This window comes from Natator depressus, chromosome 7 (genome assembly GCF_965152275.1).
Source record: "Natator depressus isolate rNatDep1 chromosome 7, rNatDep2.hap1, whole genome shotgun sequence".
Taxonomy (NCBI): Eukaryota; Metazoa; Chordata; order Testudines; family Cheloniidae; genus Natator; species Natator depressus.
Genome location: NC_134240.1, coordinates 40517249 through 40534927, shown reverse-complemented (window position 1 = coordinate 40534927; position 17679 = coordinate 40517249). Strand labels below are relative to the sequence as shown.

General features: G+C 40.7%; 1 protein-coding gene across 3 annotated transcripts in view; it reads left to right on the top strand.

Annotated features, from left to right (window-relative positions):
• The window catches only part of IARS1 (isoleucyl-tRNA synthetase 1), a 225591-nt gene that overhangs the window by 104781 nt on the left and 103131 nt on the right, over nucleotides 1–17679 (top strand). For all 3 annotated transcript variants that reach the window (XM_074958200.1, XM_074958198.1, XM_074958201.1), the window contains exon 15: nucleotides 1529–1627. In XM_074958200.1, the coding sequence (XP_074814301.1) occupies nucleotides 1529–1627 (99 nt within the window). The remainder of the gene's footprint in view (nucleotides 1–1528; nucleotides 1628–17679) is intronic.

Sequence of the window (17679 nt, the reverse complement as noted above, 5' to 3'; positions counted from 1 at the left end):
TTGAACCTGTATTGCTTTAGGCCAAGGTTTTCTAAAGTGCCCTGCTGATTTTTGGATGCCTCAATTTTTCTGTTCTACTCATTAAAAGGGTCTGACTTTTTTATGACTGCTGAGCACCCATTCTCTGAAAGTCAGGTTCTTTAGAACTAGCACTAGTCTCTTCAGAAATCTTGGCTCTAACTTTCAGTTCCAGAATCTTTGAATAAGTGTTCTTCTGTAAAAATCAGAAATCTTTAGCTCAGGCATGATTGAACCCCTTGTGTTCATTAAAACTGCAAATGGACTAAAATATGATCCTGTACAACCAAACCTGAGTTTTTGTTTGTGAAACGGAGACATTTTAAGCAATTTTTTTTTATAAAGTTGGGGTCTGAGTTAATAGTGTGAACTATGTAAAAACAGAGATTAGAGAGTAGGAATAGGGAGGTATTTTAGTCTCTGAATATATGGCATAGTTGACACCAATATACATATTGGAATATTGAGCACAGTTCTGGTGTTCACATTTTAAAGTTAAAAATTACAGAGGATGTGCAGAAGAGAGCTAGAAAAATGATTCAAGGGCTGGAGAGAGTAAATGCCCTACAGTGAGAAATTTAACATAATGAGATGAAGCGCTTTGTCAAAAAGAAGCATGAGAAATTACTTGATTATGGTGTGGAAGTTCCTTCCCTGGCAAAAGATACTAGGTATTAAAATCTACTGGAGAAAGACATAATAAGAACCAGTAGTTGGAAGCTGAAGTCAGACAAACTCAGACTGGAAATAAGGCATAAATTTTTGAAAGTAAAGGTGATCAACCATTGGAACCAACTACTAAAAAGTGGTGGATTGTCCGTTTTGAAGTCTTCAAGACTGGATACCTTTTTGAAAGATATCCTTCACTCAAACACAATTATTGGGCTCAGTACAGGGGTAAAGGGGTGAAATTTAATGGCTTGTGATATACAGAACATGAGACTGGCCTTAAACTTTATGAATCTGAGTACTAATATTTAAAATTTTATTTACTAATTGTTTGTAGTATTTTAAACTGCTAATTGAAACATGCCTAAATGAACTTCTTTGTGTAATAACGTTTCAGGTTGATTTAATATGTGGAGGGAAGTGCTACAACATAAACTCAGTTGGAAGGCTTAAGAATTTGACTCGTTTTACATTAAAATCAGCATTGATATACATCAGTCAGATGCAAAATAAGGTGTAAGAATATAAAATTAACCCCCCACAAATACAGTTTCTCTTATTTTCAAAATCGAAAATAACTAAATTTGCTACATTTTGTTGTGGGTTTTGAAAATATGGAACAGTTACAAAAATAAATTAAGTATAATAATTCCTAACAAGTGTGTGTGTTTGTGTGCAACAATTGATCTGTCAGTACATTAACTAAATATTAACTATTGAAGTATTTGGTTGTGGAGAGAGGATGTTGGCATATAACAATATATTATTTGCTAGGTAAGAAGATATCCAAAATATTTAAAATATATATATGTGAACCTGTTTGTGCACTCTTTTCTTACAGGTCAGATACCCCTCTAATTTACAAAGCTGTACCAAGCTGGTTTGTAAGAGTAGAGCACATGGTGGAGAAGCTGTTGGAGAACAATGGTCAATGCTACTGGTACTGTATCTTGCATATATTTATTATTTCATTTCTGCTTATTAATACACTGTGATAATTACTGGCTTGTTTCCATTCTACCCTTCTAGAGCTAAGTTAGTGAGATGGTGATAGTGACCAAATCTCCAGGAGTAACTAACCACCTCCAATAATAATAAAGGCTTCAAATTGGGACATAAGATTGAGGCAGTGTTCCTGGCACTAATAAATAGGGACAGAATCAAACTCCACATAAATACATGTAGTCTCACAGCTGTCTGAAATACCCATATGTCTTTACTGACATATACATTTCCAGAGAAAAACTAGTTTTAGATTAATTTTTATGGTTGAGTACCGATCAGTAATTTGGGATAAAATATGTTATAGGGATACTGCAGTTATCCCCAAACCAAGGAAATCCAGAGTAAATGTTAAGCTTAAAAGAAATCTGAACGTGTTTAAGGTGTGGAAATGCACCATTGAGGCATAACCTCATCTTTGTCCTTTAGAGACACTATGCAATAACATATGATTATGATTAAATGATTATGTTCATGGTTCCAAATCAGATTACATTGGTTTTTGGACAGTTGCTTGCATGTTGTCCTTACATTGCAGAGTTACAGTTGTTTGTCCTAACTGTGCAGTTCAAAAATTTTAACAAGAAAAAAAGTGACAACTCTGTGATCATATATATAACACACGGAATTAATCATAGGACTGGAGGGGACCTCGAGAGGTCATCTAGTCCAGTCCCTGCACTCATGGCAGGACTAAGTATTATCTAGACCATCCCTGACAGGTGTTTGTCTAGCCTGCTCTTAAAAATCTCCAATAATGGAGATTCCCTAACCTTCCTAGGCAATTTATTCCAGTGTTTAACCACCCTGACAGTTAGGAAGTTTTTCCTAATGTCCAACCTAAACCTCCCTTGCTTCAATTTAAGCCCATTGTTTCTTGTCCTATCCTTAAAGGTTAAGAAGAACAATTCTTCTCCCTCTTCCTTGTAACAACCTTTTATGTACTTGAAAACTGTAATCATATCCCCTCTCAGTCTTCTCTTTTCCGGATCAAACAAACCCAGTTTTTTCAGTCTTCCCTCATAGGTTGTTTTCTAGACCTTAAATCATTTTTGTTGCTCTTCTCTGGACTCTCTCAAATTTATCCACATCTTTCCTGAAATGTGGCGCCCAGAACTGGACACAATACTCCAGTTGAGGCCTAATCAGCGTGGAGTAGAGCGGAAAAATTACTTCTCGTGTCTTTCTTACAACACTCTTACTAATACATCCCAGAATGTTGTTTACTTTTCTTGCAACAGTGCTACACTGTTGACTCATATTTAGCTTGTGGTCCACTATGACCCCCAAATTCCTTTCCGCAGTATTCCTTCTTAGGCAGTCATTTCCCATTTTGTATGTGTGCAACTGATTGTTCCTTCCTAAATGGAGTACTTTGCATTTGTCCTTATTGAGTTTCAGCCTATTTACTTCAGACCATTTCTCCAGTTTGTCCAGATCATTTTGAATTATAATCCTATCCTCCAAAGCATTTGCAACCCCTTCCAGCTTGGTATTGTCCGCAAACTTTATAAGTGTACTCTCTGTATATTTATTTATAAGTGTACTCTCTGTCATTATCTAAATCACTGATGAAGATACTGAACAGAACCAGACCCAGAACTGATTCCTGTGCGACCCCACTCATTATGCCCTTCCAGCATGACTGTGAACCACTAATAACTGCTCTCTGGGAATAGTTTTCCAAACAGTTTTGCACCCACCTTATAGTAGTTACACATAGGTTGCATTTCCCTAGTTTGTTTATGAGAAGGTCACACGAGACTGTATCAAAAGCTTTACTAAAGTCAAGATATACCACATCTACTGCTTCCCCCACATCCACAAGGCTTGTTACCCTGTCAAAGGAAGCTATCAGTTTGGTTTGACACGATTTGTTCATGACAAATCCATGCTGACTGTTGCTTATCACCTTATTATTTTCTAGGTGTTTGCAAATTTTTAACTTGTTCTTTTCCTATTTTACCCTCTGATCCTACCTCATTTTCACTGGCATTCACTATGTTAGACATCCCATTACCACCAACCTTCTTGGTGAAAACCGAAACAAAAAAGTCATTAAGCACTTCTGCCATTCCACATTTTCTGTTATTTCCCCTCCCTCATTGAGTAACGGGCCTACCCTGTCCTTGGTCTTCCTCTTGCTTCTAATGTATTTGTAGAATGTTTTCTTGTTACCCTTTATGTCTCTAGATAGTTTGATCTTGTTTTGTGCTTTGGCCTTTCTAATTTTGTCCCTACATACTTACGTTATTTGTTTATGTTCATCCTTTGTAATTTGACCTAGTTTCCACTTCTTATGGGACTCTTCTTTCAGTGTCAGATCATTGAGGATCTCCTGGTTAAGCCAGGGTGGTCTCTTGCCATACTTCCTATCTTTCCAGTGCAGTGGGATAGTTTGCTCTTGTGCCCTTAATAATGTCTCTTTGAAAAACTGCCTACTGTCTACAATTGTTTTTCCCCTTAGACTTGTTTCCCATGGGATCTTACCTACCAACTCCCTGAGTTTGCTAAAGTCTGCCTTCTTGAAATCCATTGTCTTTATTTTGCTGTTCTCCCTCCTACCACTCATTACCCTATACACCTCTACCCCGATATAACACGACCCGGTATAACACGGGTTCGCATACATGCAGTAAAGCTCAGAGCAGTGTGTTAAGGGTGCCGGGCCGGGGCCGAGGGGTTGGATAAGGAGCAGAGGGTCTCGGGGGTGGTCAGGGGCTCCTCCTGCCCCCCCCACTCCACCCCCCAGGGTCTGGGAGGCAGGAGCTGTGTGGAGGAAGCACTTGTGGGGCCCCGCAGTCCCAGAGTGGCCCGAGGGATTAGCGGGAGGCCGCTCTGCTTCCCTGGCCCAAGCCGTGTCGCTTGGGGGAAGGAATCCCCCCCGCACTCACCAGCAGTGTAGCAGCCCGGCTCCAGCCTGCCAGCTCCCAGCCGCAGTGCTCCACTTCCTGCCACAGGTGAGTGCAGGACCTTTCCCCAACCCCGTCCCCCAGTGACACAGCTGGGGCCAGGGCAAGGAAAGCGGAATGGGCTGGGGCCGCGTCACTCCACTTCCCGCCACCAGTGAGTGCGGAGGGTGTCCTTTCCCCAACCTCCCCATACTCACCGGCGGCGGGAAGCGGAGCGCTGCGGCTGGGAGGTGGCACAGTTGAGTGGGCTGGGGCCGCGTTGCTCTGCTTCCCGCCGCTGCCGGTGAGTGCCTGTCAGGGGGCAGGGTGTGTGGATAGGGGTCGGAGCAGTCAGGGGACAGGGAGCCGGGGGGTTGGGTGGGGGGTAGGGTCCTGGCGGTGATTAGGGATGGGGGGTCTCTGGAGGGGGTGGTCAGGGAACAAGGGGGGCCAGAGCAAGTGGTCTCCCCTATAACACGATGAGATTTTTTTTTGGTCTCCCCAGGACCGGGTTATATCTGGGTAGAGGTGTATTTTCATGATCACTTTCACCCAAGCTGCTTTCCACTTTCAAATTCTCAACGAGTTCTTCCCTATTTGTCAAAATAAAATCTAGAACAGCCTCTCCCCAGTAACTTTCTCCACCTTTTTGAAATAAAAAATTGTTTCCAATACATTCCAAGAACTTGTTGGATAATCTGTGCCCTGCTGTGTTATTTTCCCAACAGATGCCTGGTAGTTGAAGTTTCCCCATCACCACCAAGTCCTGTGCATTGGATGATTTTGTTAGTTGTATATAAAAAGCCTCGTCCACTTCTTCTTCCTGGTTAGCCGGTCTGTAATAGACCTCATGCCATGACCCTTTGTTTTTTACCCCTTTTATCCTTACCGTGATACTTTCAACAAGTCTGTCTCCTATTTCCATCTCAGCCTCAGTCCAAGTGTATACATTTTTAATATAGAAGGCAACAGCCCCTTCCTTTTTCCTCTGCCTGTATTTCCTGAGCAAGCTGTACCCTTCTATACAAATGTTTGTCATGCATATTATCCCACCAAGTCAGACTGTGATGCCAGCTATGTCATAGTTGTGTTTATTTACTAGCATTTTGAATTCTTCCTGCTTGTTCCCCATACTTCTTGCATTACTATACAGACACATCTAAGATACTGATTTGATTTCTCTCCCCCTCCCCCCCGCCCCAGTTCTGTCTTGTCTCTCCTTTATCCCTGCTATAACAGCCCATGTTCCCCCCCCAAATTCTGACCCTTCTCCCAGGTGTCCATGTTTTTGACTTACCTGTGGGCTTTGGTCACCTGCCCCCTTTGAGCCTAGTTTAAAGCCCTCCTCACTAGATTAGCCAGTCTGTATCCAAATATGCTCTTCCCTTTCCTTGATGGGTGGACCCCATCTCTGCTTAGCAGTCCTTCTCCTGGAACAGCATCCCGTGGTCAAGGAAGCTGAAGCCCTTCTGGCAACACCATCTTCGCAGCCAGACATGCACCTCCAGGATGCATCTGTCTCTGCCTGGGCCTCTACCCTTGACTGGAAGGATTGAAGAGAACACCACCTGCACTCCTAACTCCTTCACCCTTACTCCCAGAAGCCTATAGTCACTTTTGATCTGCCTCACATTATCGTTAGTGCCCACATGGATGAGTAGCATGGGGTAGTAGTCAGAAGGCTGGATGATCCTTGACAATCCCTCCATAATGTCTCAGATACGGGCCCCTGGCAAGCAGCATACCTCCCGGGATGCCATGTCAGGGCGACAGATAAGTGCCTCCGTCCCCCTCAGAAGAGAGTCACCAACTACCACTACCCGACGTTTCCTCCTGGGAGTGATGGCTGCGATCCTCCCAGCCTTGGGGGTACATGGCTTCTCCTCCTCCACCTTTGGGGCTGATTTCTCATTGCTAATTGCCAGGGCAGCATATCGGTTTTCCATCGCCATCGTGGGTGGGTTGGGAGTAGGGATGGAGTACTGCCTGTTGCTGGAAGTAACCAGCAGCCAGCGTCCTCCCTATGATAGAGCCATATCCTTCTACCCCCAGTGGTGTGACAGCAGTCCTCTGTAGCGGGATAGCTTCCTCAGCCTTGGAAGTCTCCATATGAATACTGGCAATGAATTCTGCGGGGGCACAGATGCTCCTCAGCCTAGCCACCTCTTCCTGTAGCTCTCCAACCTGCTTCCTGAAAGATTCCACCAGCAGGCACCTTTCACACTGGATGGTCCCCCCCCGCAGCCCGGCTTTCTGTGAGTGGGAAATGCAGGCCACAGTCTCTGCAAGTTCACACCAGGATTTGGGTAGAGGCATCCATGGTTAGGTTGTTTAGATACAGGCAGAGGTGGAGACAGGAGCAGTTTTGGCACTGGTGATGTGGCCCTTCCTAACCATAGCGATTATATTATGACTCCCTCCCACAAACTCCCTCCTAACTCCCCTGTTTGTGGTCCCCTGGGTTGCTTAGTCTCTGGCTTTTAAGGCCTTCTCTCTTAGGTCAGCCCTACCCCCTCGTTGATCACAAGGCTGATTGAGGCTGATCAAAGATGATCAAGGATAATCCAGGGAACAAAGGCTCAAACAATCCCCAGACACACAATCCCAGCTGACCCAGTATCTGAAATAACTAAAATAGCCTGAAAGAGAGAGAAAAACACAAACAGCCAAGCAAACTCACTCACCCCAAGGTTAGTACTCTCTCCTTGTTTGTTCAGCAGGGGGATCTTTGGTTAAAAATGGGTATCCATGGCAAATAAACCAAATAATACTTTTAACATACAAAATGAATGCCTTATGTGAAGAAAAATTAAATATCTGTGTACCATAAGTAACTAAGGCTTTACTGAAGAGGCAAGAGGAGGGAATTATTGGAGATGGCAGCCATTTTGAGATGCTAAGGCTTTGTGACTCAGCTGTGTGCTTACAGCACTCAGGTCTGTCATTCTGCACACTGACACAGCATTTATTGTTCCAAAGATTGTCCTAGTGCCTGCCTGCCTTCCTTCCTTCTCCCACCCCAATATGAGTTCCTGTCAAGCTTCTTATCATGGAAAGGGAAAAGAGGATGAAAATGTACCCTCACAAATGAGGGGAAGGTGGGGAAGAGGAGCAGAATAGAGAACCTTTTGGTTCTACAGTGCTACTTCACTGGTTGTCCAGTGTTTAAATACCCTGATGATAAGACAGCTCAGAGAGTGAAGGCTTTAGTGCTGTATACTCTGGGACTCTCAAACTGTAGCCCAGTTTGAGGAGTGACTTGAATTAATTTCTGCCATCCCTGTGCTCCTTTTTAGCAGGTGGATAGCAATTAAGATCTCCCTAAATAGCTCTTATGAAACTTGGCTTGCATGGAAGATTTTTTTTAAAGTGATATGCCTGCTGTGAATATTAATTGACATGAGAGAAATTAAGTAGCTTCTTGTTGTAGATTATCCAGAATGCTTCAGAGGTGGCTCATTAAGTGTGCAGTAAGCAAATGAACAGCTTGGATTTATAAGGCGGTTTTATACTTAATATTGCTTTCAGTTTTCAGTAGCAGAGCATACTGCTGTTCTGCTTTTGGGGAAAGTAATGGAAGGAGGAGGTAAAAGTGTTTTGCCCTCTGTTTGAATTAGCTTTTACAAGAAGTGTTTACTGTTCTGATGACTGAGAATGAGTATACATGTTGATTTGCCTGATGTCAATTTGAAAACTACAGTTATTTATTCATTAATAAGGAAAAGGAGTGTTTCAATAGTAAAAACAATATCTGTTTAATGGACTTCTAATCTTAGTATGGGGAGGGCATTTAGGGGTAGAACTTGAAGGTATATCCACCAAGGGCGACATTCATCCTGATCCAGGGGATCTCCACTTGAATTCTACTTAATCATCATGTTGAGGATTTAAGTGATGTCTACAGCCTTATGTACATCATTTGCACTGGAGATAAACTTGACCCCAAATGTAGACAGCTGTCATCGAAAAGATAGGCTTATGCTAATAGTATAAGATACTGATGAAAAGTATGACAGTAATTTAAAAAAAATTTACGCTTCCCCATCCAATGATTTTGTTAATGGACAGTATTCGTAACTCTTAATAATTACAAGAAAGTAGTTTGTCTTGGGAAAAATTGCCTGTTCTGACGACACACGTGCCGTAAGTTAACTGAACACCTTATTTTTTTTTTTTTTAAAGGCATCCTGTAAAAGCAATGATGTTTTTTGGCATAATCTCTTTTTTGTGGCTTCACTGACACAGGGAAGCTTGTATTTTTATAAATGTCTTGTAAAATTATGCTGATTTCTCTAGCATGTGATTGCATAAAAAAATTATTTAAAAGCATCCAGGATATAGTATTTAACAAAAAATCCTTATGTAGCAAAAACTACATGAGTTCTAGACTCTCTCAAAAAAGGCTGCTCACTGAAACTTTTCCCTTCCGTGTACCATAAGTCTCATTTACGTGAACCACAGCCTTGGGGCTTGATTTCAGAGTTGCTGCGGTAATTTCCCGCTGACTTCAGTTGTAGGTACTCAGGATGTCTCAAAACCAGGTGCTTTGTGTTGGAGTGATTTGGCCATTTTGATACGGTCTTGGGAGTAGGACCTAACTTTTTAAATTCTGATTTGGGTTCTTTGGGCTTCAGCATCTCCTAAAAATAGGAAAACTGGAAATGGATGCCTTTTGGGCTGTATTAACCTTTGCAAAATGAGTTTTATGCCTGCCTTGCTTTTATAATTAAAACAAATGACTGTTAAGAATATTGTCCCTTAAGAATATTCTCTCTCTTCTTATAGATGTTGCTTTTGACAAAGCAGATTAAATTTTAAACATAGTTTGACAAACTTTATAACCTAATTGAATTCCTAATTAGTTTTTTAATGAATTAACTTACCACTAATACATTTTTGAACAGGCATGGCTTTAAAGCTAGCAACTGTCTTCATTTTTAAAAATGAGCTAGTAATATCTTAAAAGAATGCACGAGCAAATGGAACAGTAATACTTCAAAGTTAAGTAGGAGCTCAGAGCTTTACAAAAAAGCTTCTCTATCTTCTATGACTGAAGTTGGTTGTCTACCCATTTTACAGCTAGGGAGGTGGAAGTACAGACATTGTGTGACTTGCCAAATGTCTTGAAGCAAGTGTGGTAAAACTGGTAAACAAAACTCAAGAGCCCTGATCCCCAATGCCAATAAGCCACGGTCCCTTAGCTAAGGCTCTGCTGCATGAACATTTCCCTTATGTTTCCTATACAAGGTTAGAATTGCTGGAATTACACTTCATTTTGTAACCTTGGACAAATCACTTCATCTTGTTGCTTCAGTTTCCCCATCTATAAAAGAGGGATAATACTTCCCTACCTTACACTGGAGTTGGAAGTCTGTGTAATTTATATTTGAGTTGATGAGGACTGTAGAAAAATGTGGAAATAAAAAGAAGAGATATGCAGAGTCAGCTGTTGGATGTAAATTTCAGTTTTAAAAAGGTCTCCCTTTTCTCACCCTCTCTCACCTACTTGTACTACTGCGATTAAGTTTGGCCAAAGGGTACCCATGTGACTAGTTATCAAAAACTCTACCTCCAGGCAGGACCCACCAACTTCCAGATCAGGCATTCTTTGTATCTAAAGTAAAAGCCCCATCACGGGGGCAATGAAGAATGATGGAAGGGGAGAAAGACAGATGCAGAAGACAATAAATGACTTCATTTTATTTTTAAAACCGTCCTAACCTGTTACTTTCCCACCTTCAGGAGGCTTGATTGCACAAAGCATTACATCAGGGGTCGGCAACCTTCGGCACACGGCCCATCAGGGTAATCCACTGGTGGGCTGCAAGACATTTTGTTTATGTTGACAATCTGCAGGCACGGCCCCCCATAGCTCCTAGTGGCCGCGGTTTGCCATTCCTGGCCAATGGAAGAGGCGGCCAGCACATCCTTGAGGCCCCCTGCAGGTCCCATTGACTGGGAATGGTGAACTGTGGCCCTTGGGAGCTGCGAGGGGCCGTGCCTGCGTATGGTCAACGTAAACAAAATATGTCGCAGCCCGCCAGCAGGTCATCCTGATGGGCCACATGCTGAAGGTTGCCGACCCCTGCATTAGTTAATGGGAAACTCTGAGAGAAGACTCATCAGCTAGTTCTTACCTTTTCTCCATCTCGTCCCCAACTAGAAGCAAGGTCCCAAGGTCATATTTTTTTTCTCTTTGAAAACAATCCTATCAGCTATTAAATCTAGTGCAAAAATCTATATTGATAATTTTGCAGCATTAAAAGCAGAAAGTCAGAAAATGTTAAGATTCTAATAATAATTACTTTTCATGCTTTTAATGCATACCTGATATTTTTTATAATTAGTGATTAAGTTGTGTATATAAACCAGATCACTAGCTGGTACAAATGTAGTCTGGGCTCACTTGCACGAGCTGAGGATCTGGCCTCCTGAATGTGATGGTATGTTACTATAACTAAATACTTATTTTGCACTTTTTGACTTGTGAATTTTGCAAATTCGTTTGTTGCAAATTTTAACTTTCAGTGTCAATTTGATGTTTAATACTTGAAAAGATAGCAGTTTGTTTTTATGGATGAGAAAGCTAACCCTGGGGATTTAACTTGTTTTAGCCCATTGATTTAACTTGAAGGGTTTTACTACACCTTTTTCGACTTCCAGCAATAAAATAAATTCTGTAAGTCCCTTTTTTTGCTGTCTATCAGTGAAGCTTTAGTTAAGAATACCAAATGGATATTTTTTCCCCATGTAAGCTGTTTAATTTTAAATGTGAAAGTTATATTTCTTTTATTTGGCATAAGTAGAGACTTTTTTTAACCAAACACCTGTAACGTCCTACTTTTTAAAATATGATAATAGAATTGTCATTTTTTGTCTGTGATCCAATATATTTAGTTTCCTTCAAGGCATGCACAATTGCCTAAGCATATAGCAAAGTCCAACACTAGATGGTAGCATTTACTGGGGAGAACGCAAACTTCATTCTGTCATCTAGACTGGGATGAAAAAGAAACAACTGCCAAAGTAACTCAATGTTTGTGTTATTTTAGGACAATGTAAGTGAGAGGGCATTATCGCTGGTAAAAATCAGATTTAGTTTAGGTTAGAGTAATTTAAGGTCTTTTCTAGCAGTCCTGACACCTGGATTCTGATACAATAAATCTGCTATTCCTGGTCAAGGATTCTAGAGCAGAGACTACCAATTGTGACAGTCTGTGGCAAATGTTCTTCCTCCCTAATGAAGTGGTCACAAAAAAACACTGTCACTTGCCAGTTAAGGGATTAGTTGAAATAAGGACTCCAGATTTGGAAGGCTAACTGACTCACCTACTTTTAACAACAAGTCTCTAGAGAATTTACTAAATTATCAGTAAATACATTATGTTGAATGTCTGTCCCTTTATAAGTCTGTAAAAATATTAATGTATATGTGTTGAAACAGGCTAATTTGTACTCCAGTGTAACGTACTTTTGCATGCAAAGGTCAAAACATTTTAAAGAAAATGGTGTGGAAAGAATAGCAGTAGAAGGAGGGCTTTATTTCAGTAAGTGAAAGATTGCACTTGAAAATGCAAATTTTTCAGCATCATTGGCCAGATTAGGATGTTAAGAGTAAGTAGCATAGTGTCTGCGTCGTGTAAAGTAAAAATCTTTGAGAGCTTGTGTGAAGGATCCTTCCCCACTCTGAACTCTAGGGTACAGATGTGGGGACCTGCATGAAAACCTTCCAAGCTTACTTTTACCAGCTTAGGTTAAAACTTCCCCAAGGTACAAACTATTTTACCTTTTGCCCTTGGACTTCCGCTGCCACCACCAAACGTCTAACCGGGTTTATTTTTGGGAAAGAGCCATTTGGAAACGTCTTTCCCCCCAAAATCCTCACCAGAACCTTGCACCCCCCTTTCTGGGGAAGGTTTGATAAAAATCCTCACCAATTTGCATAGGTGACCACAGACCCAAACCCTTGGAGCTTAAGAACAATAAAAGAAACATTCAGTTTCTTAAAAGAAGAATTTTAATAGAAGAAAAAGTTAAAAGAATCACCTCTGTAAAATCAGGATGGTAAATAGCTTACAGGGTAATTAGATTCAAAACATAGAGAATCCCTCTAGGCAAAACCTTAAGTTACAAAAAGACACACAGACAGGAATATCCATTCCATTCAGCACAGCTTATTTTCTCAGCCATTTAAACAAACAGAATCTAACGCATATCTAGCTAGATTACTTACTAAGTTCTAAGACTCCATTCCTGTTCTGTCCCCGGCAAAAGCATCACACAGACAGACCCAGACCCTTTGTTTCTCCCCCCGTCCAGCTTTGAAAGTATCTTGTCTCCTCATTGGTCATTGTGGTCAGGTGCCAGCGAGGTTATCCTAGCTTCTTAACCCTTTACAGGCGAAAGGGTTTTTCCTCTAGCCAGGAGGGATTTTAAAGGTGTTTACCCTTCCCCTTATATTAATGACAGCTTGCTTGTGTGTGTACTTTGTATAAAATGAGTGGGTTCTCAACCTTTTTCTTTCGAGGCCCCCCCTAATGTGTTATAAAAACTCCATGGCTCACCTGTTACACCACGTTCGGTTTTCGGCATATAAAAGCCAGGGCTGGCATTGCGGGGTAGAAAGCAGGGCAATTGCCTGGGGCCCCACACCACAGAGGGCCCCACAAAGCTAAGTTGCTCAGGCTTCAACTTCAGCCCCAGATGGCAGAGCTCAGAGCCCCGGGCTTTAGGTCTGCACAGTGGGGCTTTGGCTTCCTGCCCTGGGCTCCAGTGAGTCTAACACTCACTGCTTGGTGGAGCCCCTGAAACCTGTTCACCCTGGACCCCTTTTTGAGAACAGCTGCTCTAAAATGTTTGTTGCTATGAGAAACAGGGTAGGATAGCAAAGGAAAATATTACCATACCAAAAAGACTGAAAATACTAATAATTTCAAAAATTAGTAGGGCACATATGGAAAGAATACAGTTTCCTTTTACTGAGGTGACCTAACTCTTTGTGTAGGGTAGATGGCATGTGGACTGTTGTAATAAACTTCCATGAGTTGGAGGGGAGAGATTCTTTTCTTGAAAATTCTGCATGTCTTTGCAAACTGTTGATTTTTTTTCATCTCTATTAATCCCCTTGCTACATGTTAAATTAGGTCTATGACATAGTATTGGAGCTAATTAAAGTGTCAGAATGGCAGGAGAATTCACTTTACTTTTCTCCTTGAATTAAAACAGTTAAAAATTAATTTGAGGCACATTGAGAGTCGCTTATTGTAGGATAAATTAACACAAAGGAGATTTTAGATTCTAGGGTTTTTGAGGTCTAGATGCCTGTTTAAAAAGGCAGTAATTGTAAATGTTATACTAAGTTCAGACTACTTTTTCAACCAAAATGTGTTTAGATTTTCAGGAAACCTTGGTGTTTAAAATTGAGGAACTAGTGCAGTTTATTAGATTCTACTTACCCCTCCATTAATACAGCTTACTTGTGATGTGCAGCAACCACACTGGTTTCTGGTTTTAGGATTTGCTTGAAGAGAGAATTCCCATTATGCCAAAGGGCAGATTAGTTTTGGGCCCCAGATAAGATTAAACAAATTAACATTTGAGACCTAAAATAGGATTTGAGCTTGTAGAAGAGGAAGAAAACTAGTGCAGTAGCTTACTCCTCCATCATACTATCTTTCTTACTCTAGTTAAGGAAATTCTCTTTTTTCCCTGTAACTCTTAAAATAGTGTATGGTTAAATGTTCGGCTTTTGCACTAAATTTCAGGATGTTAAAAATGTGTGTCTTAAAATAGCTCATAGCCCAAGAAGCTTCTTTTAATCATTAGAAATTTGTCAAGTGAAACTTGACTAACTATAGCTAAGTTACTGTGGCTTTCAGAAGAATGTAGTGAATAAAAATAGTTGATGATGGATGAAAAAGAATGAGCATATATTAAATATTTAATGTACTTAAAGCTATATAATCAGACACATAATTTCAGCTAACAGTTAAAGTTGTTTTGGTGGTAAAGTAAGTGACATTTCTGCTATAGCAGTATTTGACAGTACTGTTTACTTGAATATTTACACTGTTGTCTTCAGCAAGACATGGAAATAATAGTGATGAGATAGTAGTCCTATATCTTGTGCTGGAAGGAAGAAATGGAGGAAGGTGTGGCAACTCATTTAGTGCTATAGTGCACGTATGAGCTCTGGAGTAGAATGAGTTTAAATTAATATTTAGAATTATAGTATGAGCACTGTAGAAACACTTCAAAGTAGGCTTGTGAAAAAAGAACAGTTGTCTTAGTCTTTCCTGTCAATCATTTTTATTTAATCATTATGTACTTCTTTATATTTTTTACCGCGCCCATCAATTTTGAAAATAAAAAACATGTTATATTAGAAAGTACCAGAACTAATTCTAACCAGTATTAGTCTCCAGAATGTTTCTGAATGGAGGTGGAAATTCTGACCAGATCAGCAACAATGAGTTAATTATTTCTATGTTAATATATAATTCAGGGCTGGAGCCACTCTCTGCTCTTCTTCCCATCCTTCACCTAAGGTCACACAGGCGTAGACACCTCAGATCTTAGACATACTGCAGTATTTACACTTGGAGGACAGGGAAAACAATTTTCCTGTAGAACTTGGCTGACAAAGATCCTGTTTGAAGGACTTTATATCCCATTGGACCTCATGGCTTGCTTTTTGCTAGTGTAAATTTTGGCATTAGATTCTTAACTTGGGAAAAGGATGGGCCAGACAAAGAAAAATGATTGATAGTTCACAATGGAAGATTGAGGGATAGTAAATCTGGTTTCCATAGAACCTTTTTGCAAAAGCTTGAATTAAAATTTCACTGAAGAAAAGCCCACTTATGTCATTTATAAGGGTTTATATCACTCTGGCAATGTTGGGGCCTTAAAACTTTTACAGGTTTTTATGCTCCTGGGGGAATTGACTGAGAATGGGAACAGTTAACTAACAATAGAATAATTAACAATGTTACTATGCAGACAAGTTGCTACATTTCTGCCTTAGAGAATGAGATCAATTAACCATCAACAGACACCATAACAAAATGTGGTGGGTCTTTTTTTTTTTTTTTTTTTACAAAAGCTATTTTCTTTAACTTAAAAACAAACAAGTTTCAGTAACATGATACTAATATTGAATTAAGTGTTTTTTTTCAATTCTCAAGAAGTTCAATTTTACTAGGCAGGCAGGCTGCTACATTTCTGCCTCGGGGATAGAGCCTTCCTCCTGCATAACAAAAAGACCTACGCTCCTCCATGTCCCTCAAGCCGCAGTCTCAAGAGAGAGGGACAGTGTCTCTCACGCTTGTTGGCTATCTCCTCCCCCTGATGGTGATCAACGTCTTGCCCGCAGGCATGCATGCCCAGTGCCCCCCCGCAGTGATTTGCATCTCTGAAGCTGCTCCAGACACCCTGGGACAGACATGCTGCCGGGGAAGAGATGTGTCCCCCTACAGGTTTCTCTTGCGTTTTTCTGCGCAGGGGGCACAGAAATATGTGGGCCCGTATGAGCGCAGAATTCTGTCAGGATTAGCAGTAGAAGGAGTTGGGGTTTTTGGGGGGGATGGAAGAGCAGAGATGAAGTCTCCAGGAAGGGAATGGGTATCTTGGACAGATAGTCTTGATCTTTCTTCAGGAACTACAGGAAGAACATTGAGTATCTCCTTTCCCTTTTGTGATTGGAAGAGCATGATGCGTGGCCAACAGGTTGGGAAGCAAGCTTTGGAAAATTAACTCAAGGACTGTTGTTGTTCCCTGCAACACAATAAGCAAATATTTGTATAGATATTATTTGGAATAATTAGTGTTCAGTTCATGCATTCTTGTAAAAGTTCTAAATAGAATGTGCTCTTGATATTTTTCTGATGTGCAGAAAAGCCACATGTGTCAGACTGGAAAATCAGTAGCTATTTCTGTTGAAACAAAATAAAGGGACAGAGTACCACGTGGCAGAACGATTAGCTGATTGGTAAGACTGTTAGGCTTTGGCATTTGACCAGTCTAAAAATAATTGGTCGATTGATCAGTCAGATATTGTTCTTATTAAAAATGGTTAAACATTTTAAAGCACTAAATTTATTAGAACAGTAGCAACAGTAACAAAAAACCGGGGTTCACTTGATGAAATAATAGGCAGCAGGTTTAATGCAAACAAGGAAATACCTTTTCACACAGTGTACAATTAACTTGTGGAAAATCATGGCCATGGAATGTTATGGTGGCCAAAAGTATGACTGGGTTCAAAAAAGGACTAGTTAAGTTCATGGAGCCTAGGTCCATCAATGGCTATTAACCAAGACAGTCAGGTCTGTAAACCCATGCTCAGGGTACCCCTAAACCTCTGCCAGAATCCAGGAAGGGCAGACATGGGTTGGTCTCTCCAAAATTGCCCTGTTCTGTACATTCCCCCTGAAGCTCTGGTACTAGCCATTGTAAGAGACAGGATACTGGGCTAGATGGACCATTGATCCGACCCAGTATAGCAGTTCTTATGTTCTGATTATACCAATTGATGACCCTCATGTTATAAATCCAACAGAGCAGCATACCATTGCTGTTAGTGAGCCCCATCTGTAGAAGATGACATGATCTCTAGTGTTGCACTAAAAGCTAGCATCAGGCTCAGACAGTTTCTCTAGAAAAAGGAAGCATGGCTTTATAGCTCAAGGGGAGAGAGAATTCAAATGTTTAAACTTTCCCAGTTATTGTACACATTAAGGGAAATAAATTACTTTTTTTACACATTTTGAGGAGGCAAAGAGAAAACTCTTAAGCATTTTAATGTCACTGGGGGATTGTACCAGCCTCTGGCTATGTTAAATAGGACTAATAATTTAAGCTAATCACAGTGTCTAAGAACTTCTTAAAAAAAGGAAATTAGTTTCTATAAGAGCAGTGTAAAGAGAAGTTTTCCACACTGGTAGAGTGATGGTCACATGCTAATGTTTGTAATACAGTTTCCACTTGTGATTGGAGAGATGGTCTCTGAAGGTCAGTATGAAGAGTGTTACAGTAATAAGTTTCAACTCTAAAAGAATCCGTGAAGCCTGAATATTCTTAATTTCGGTGCAAGAAAGCT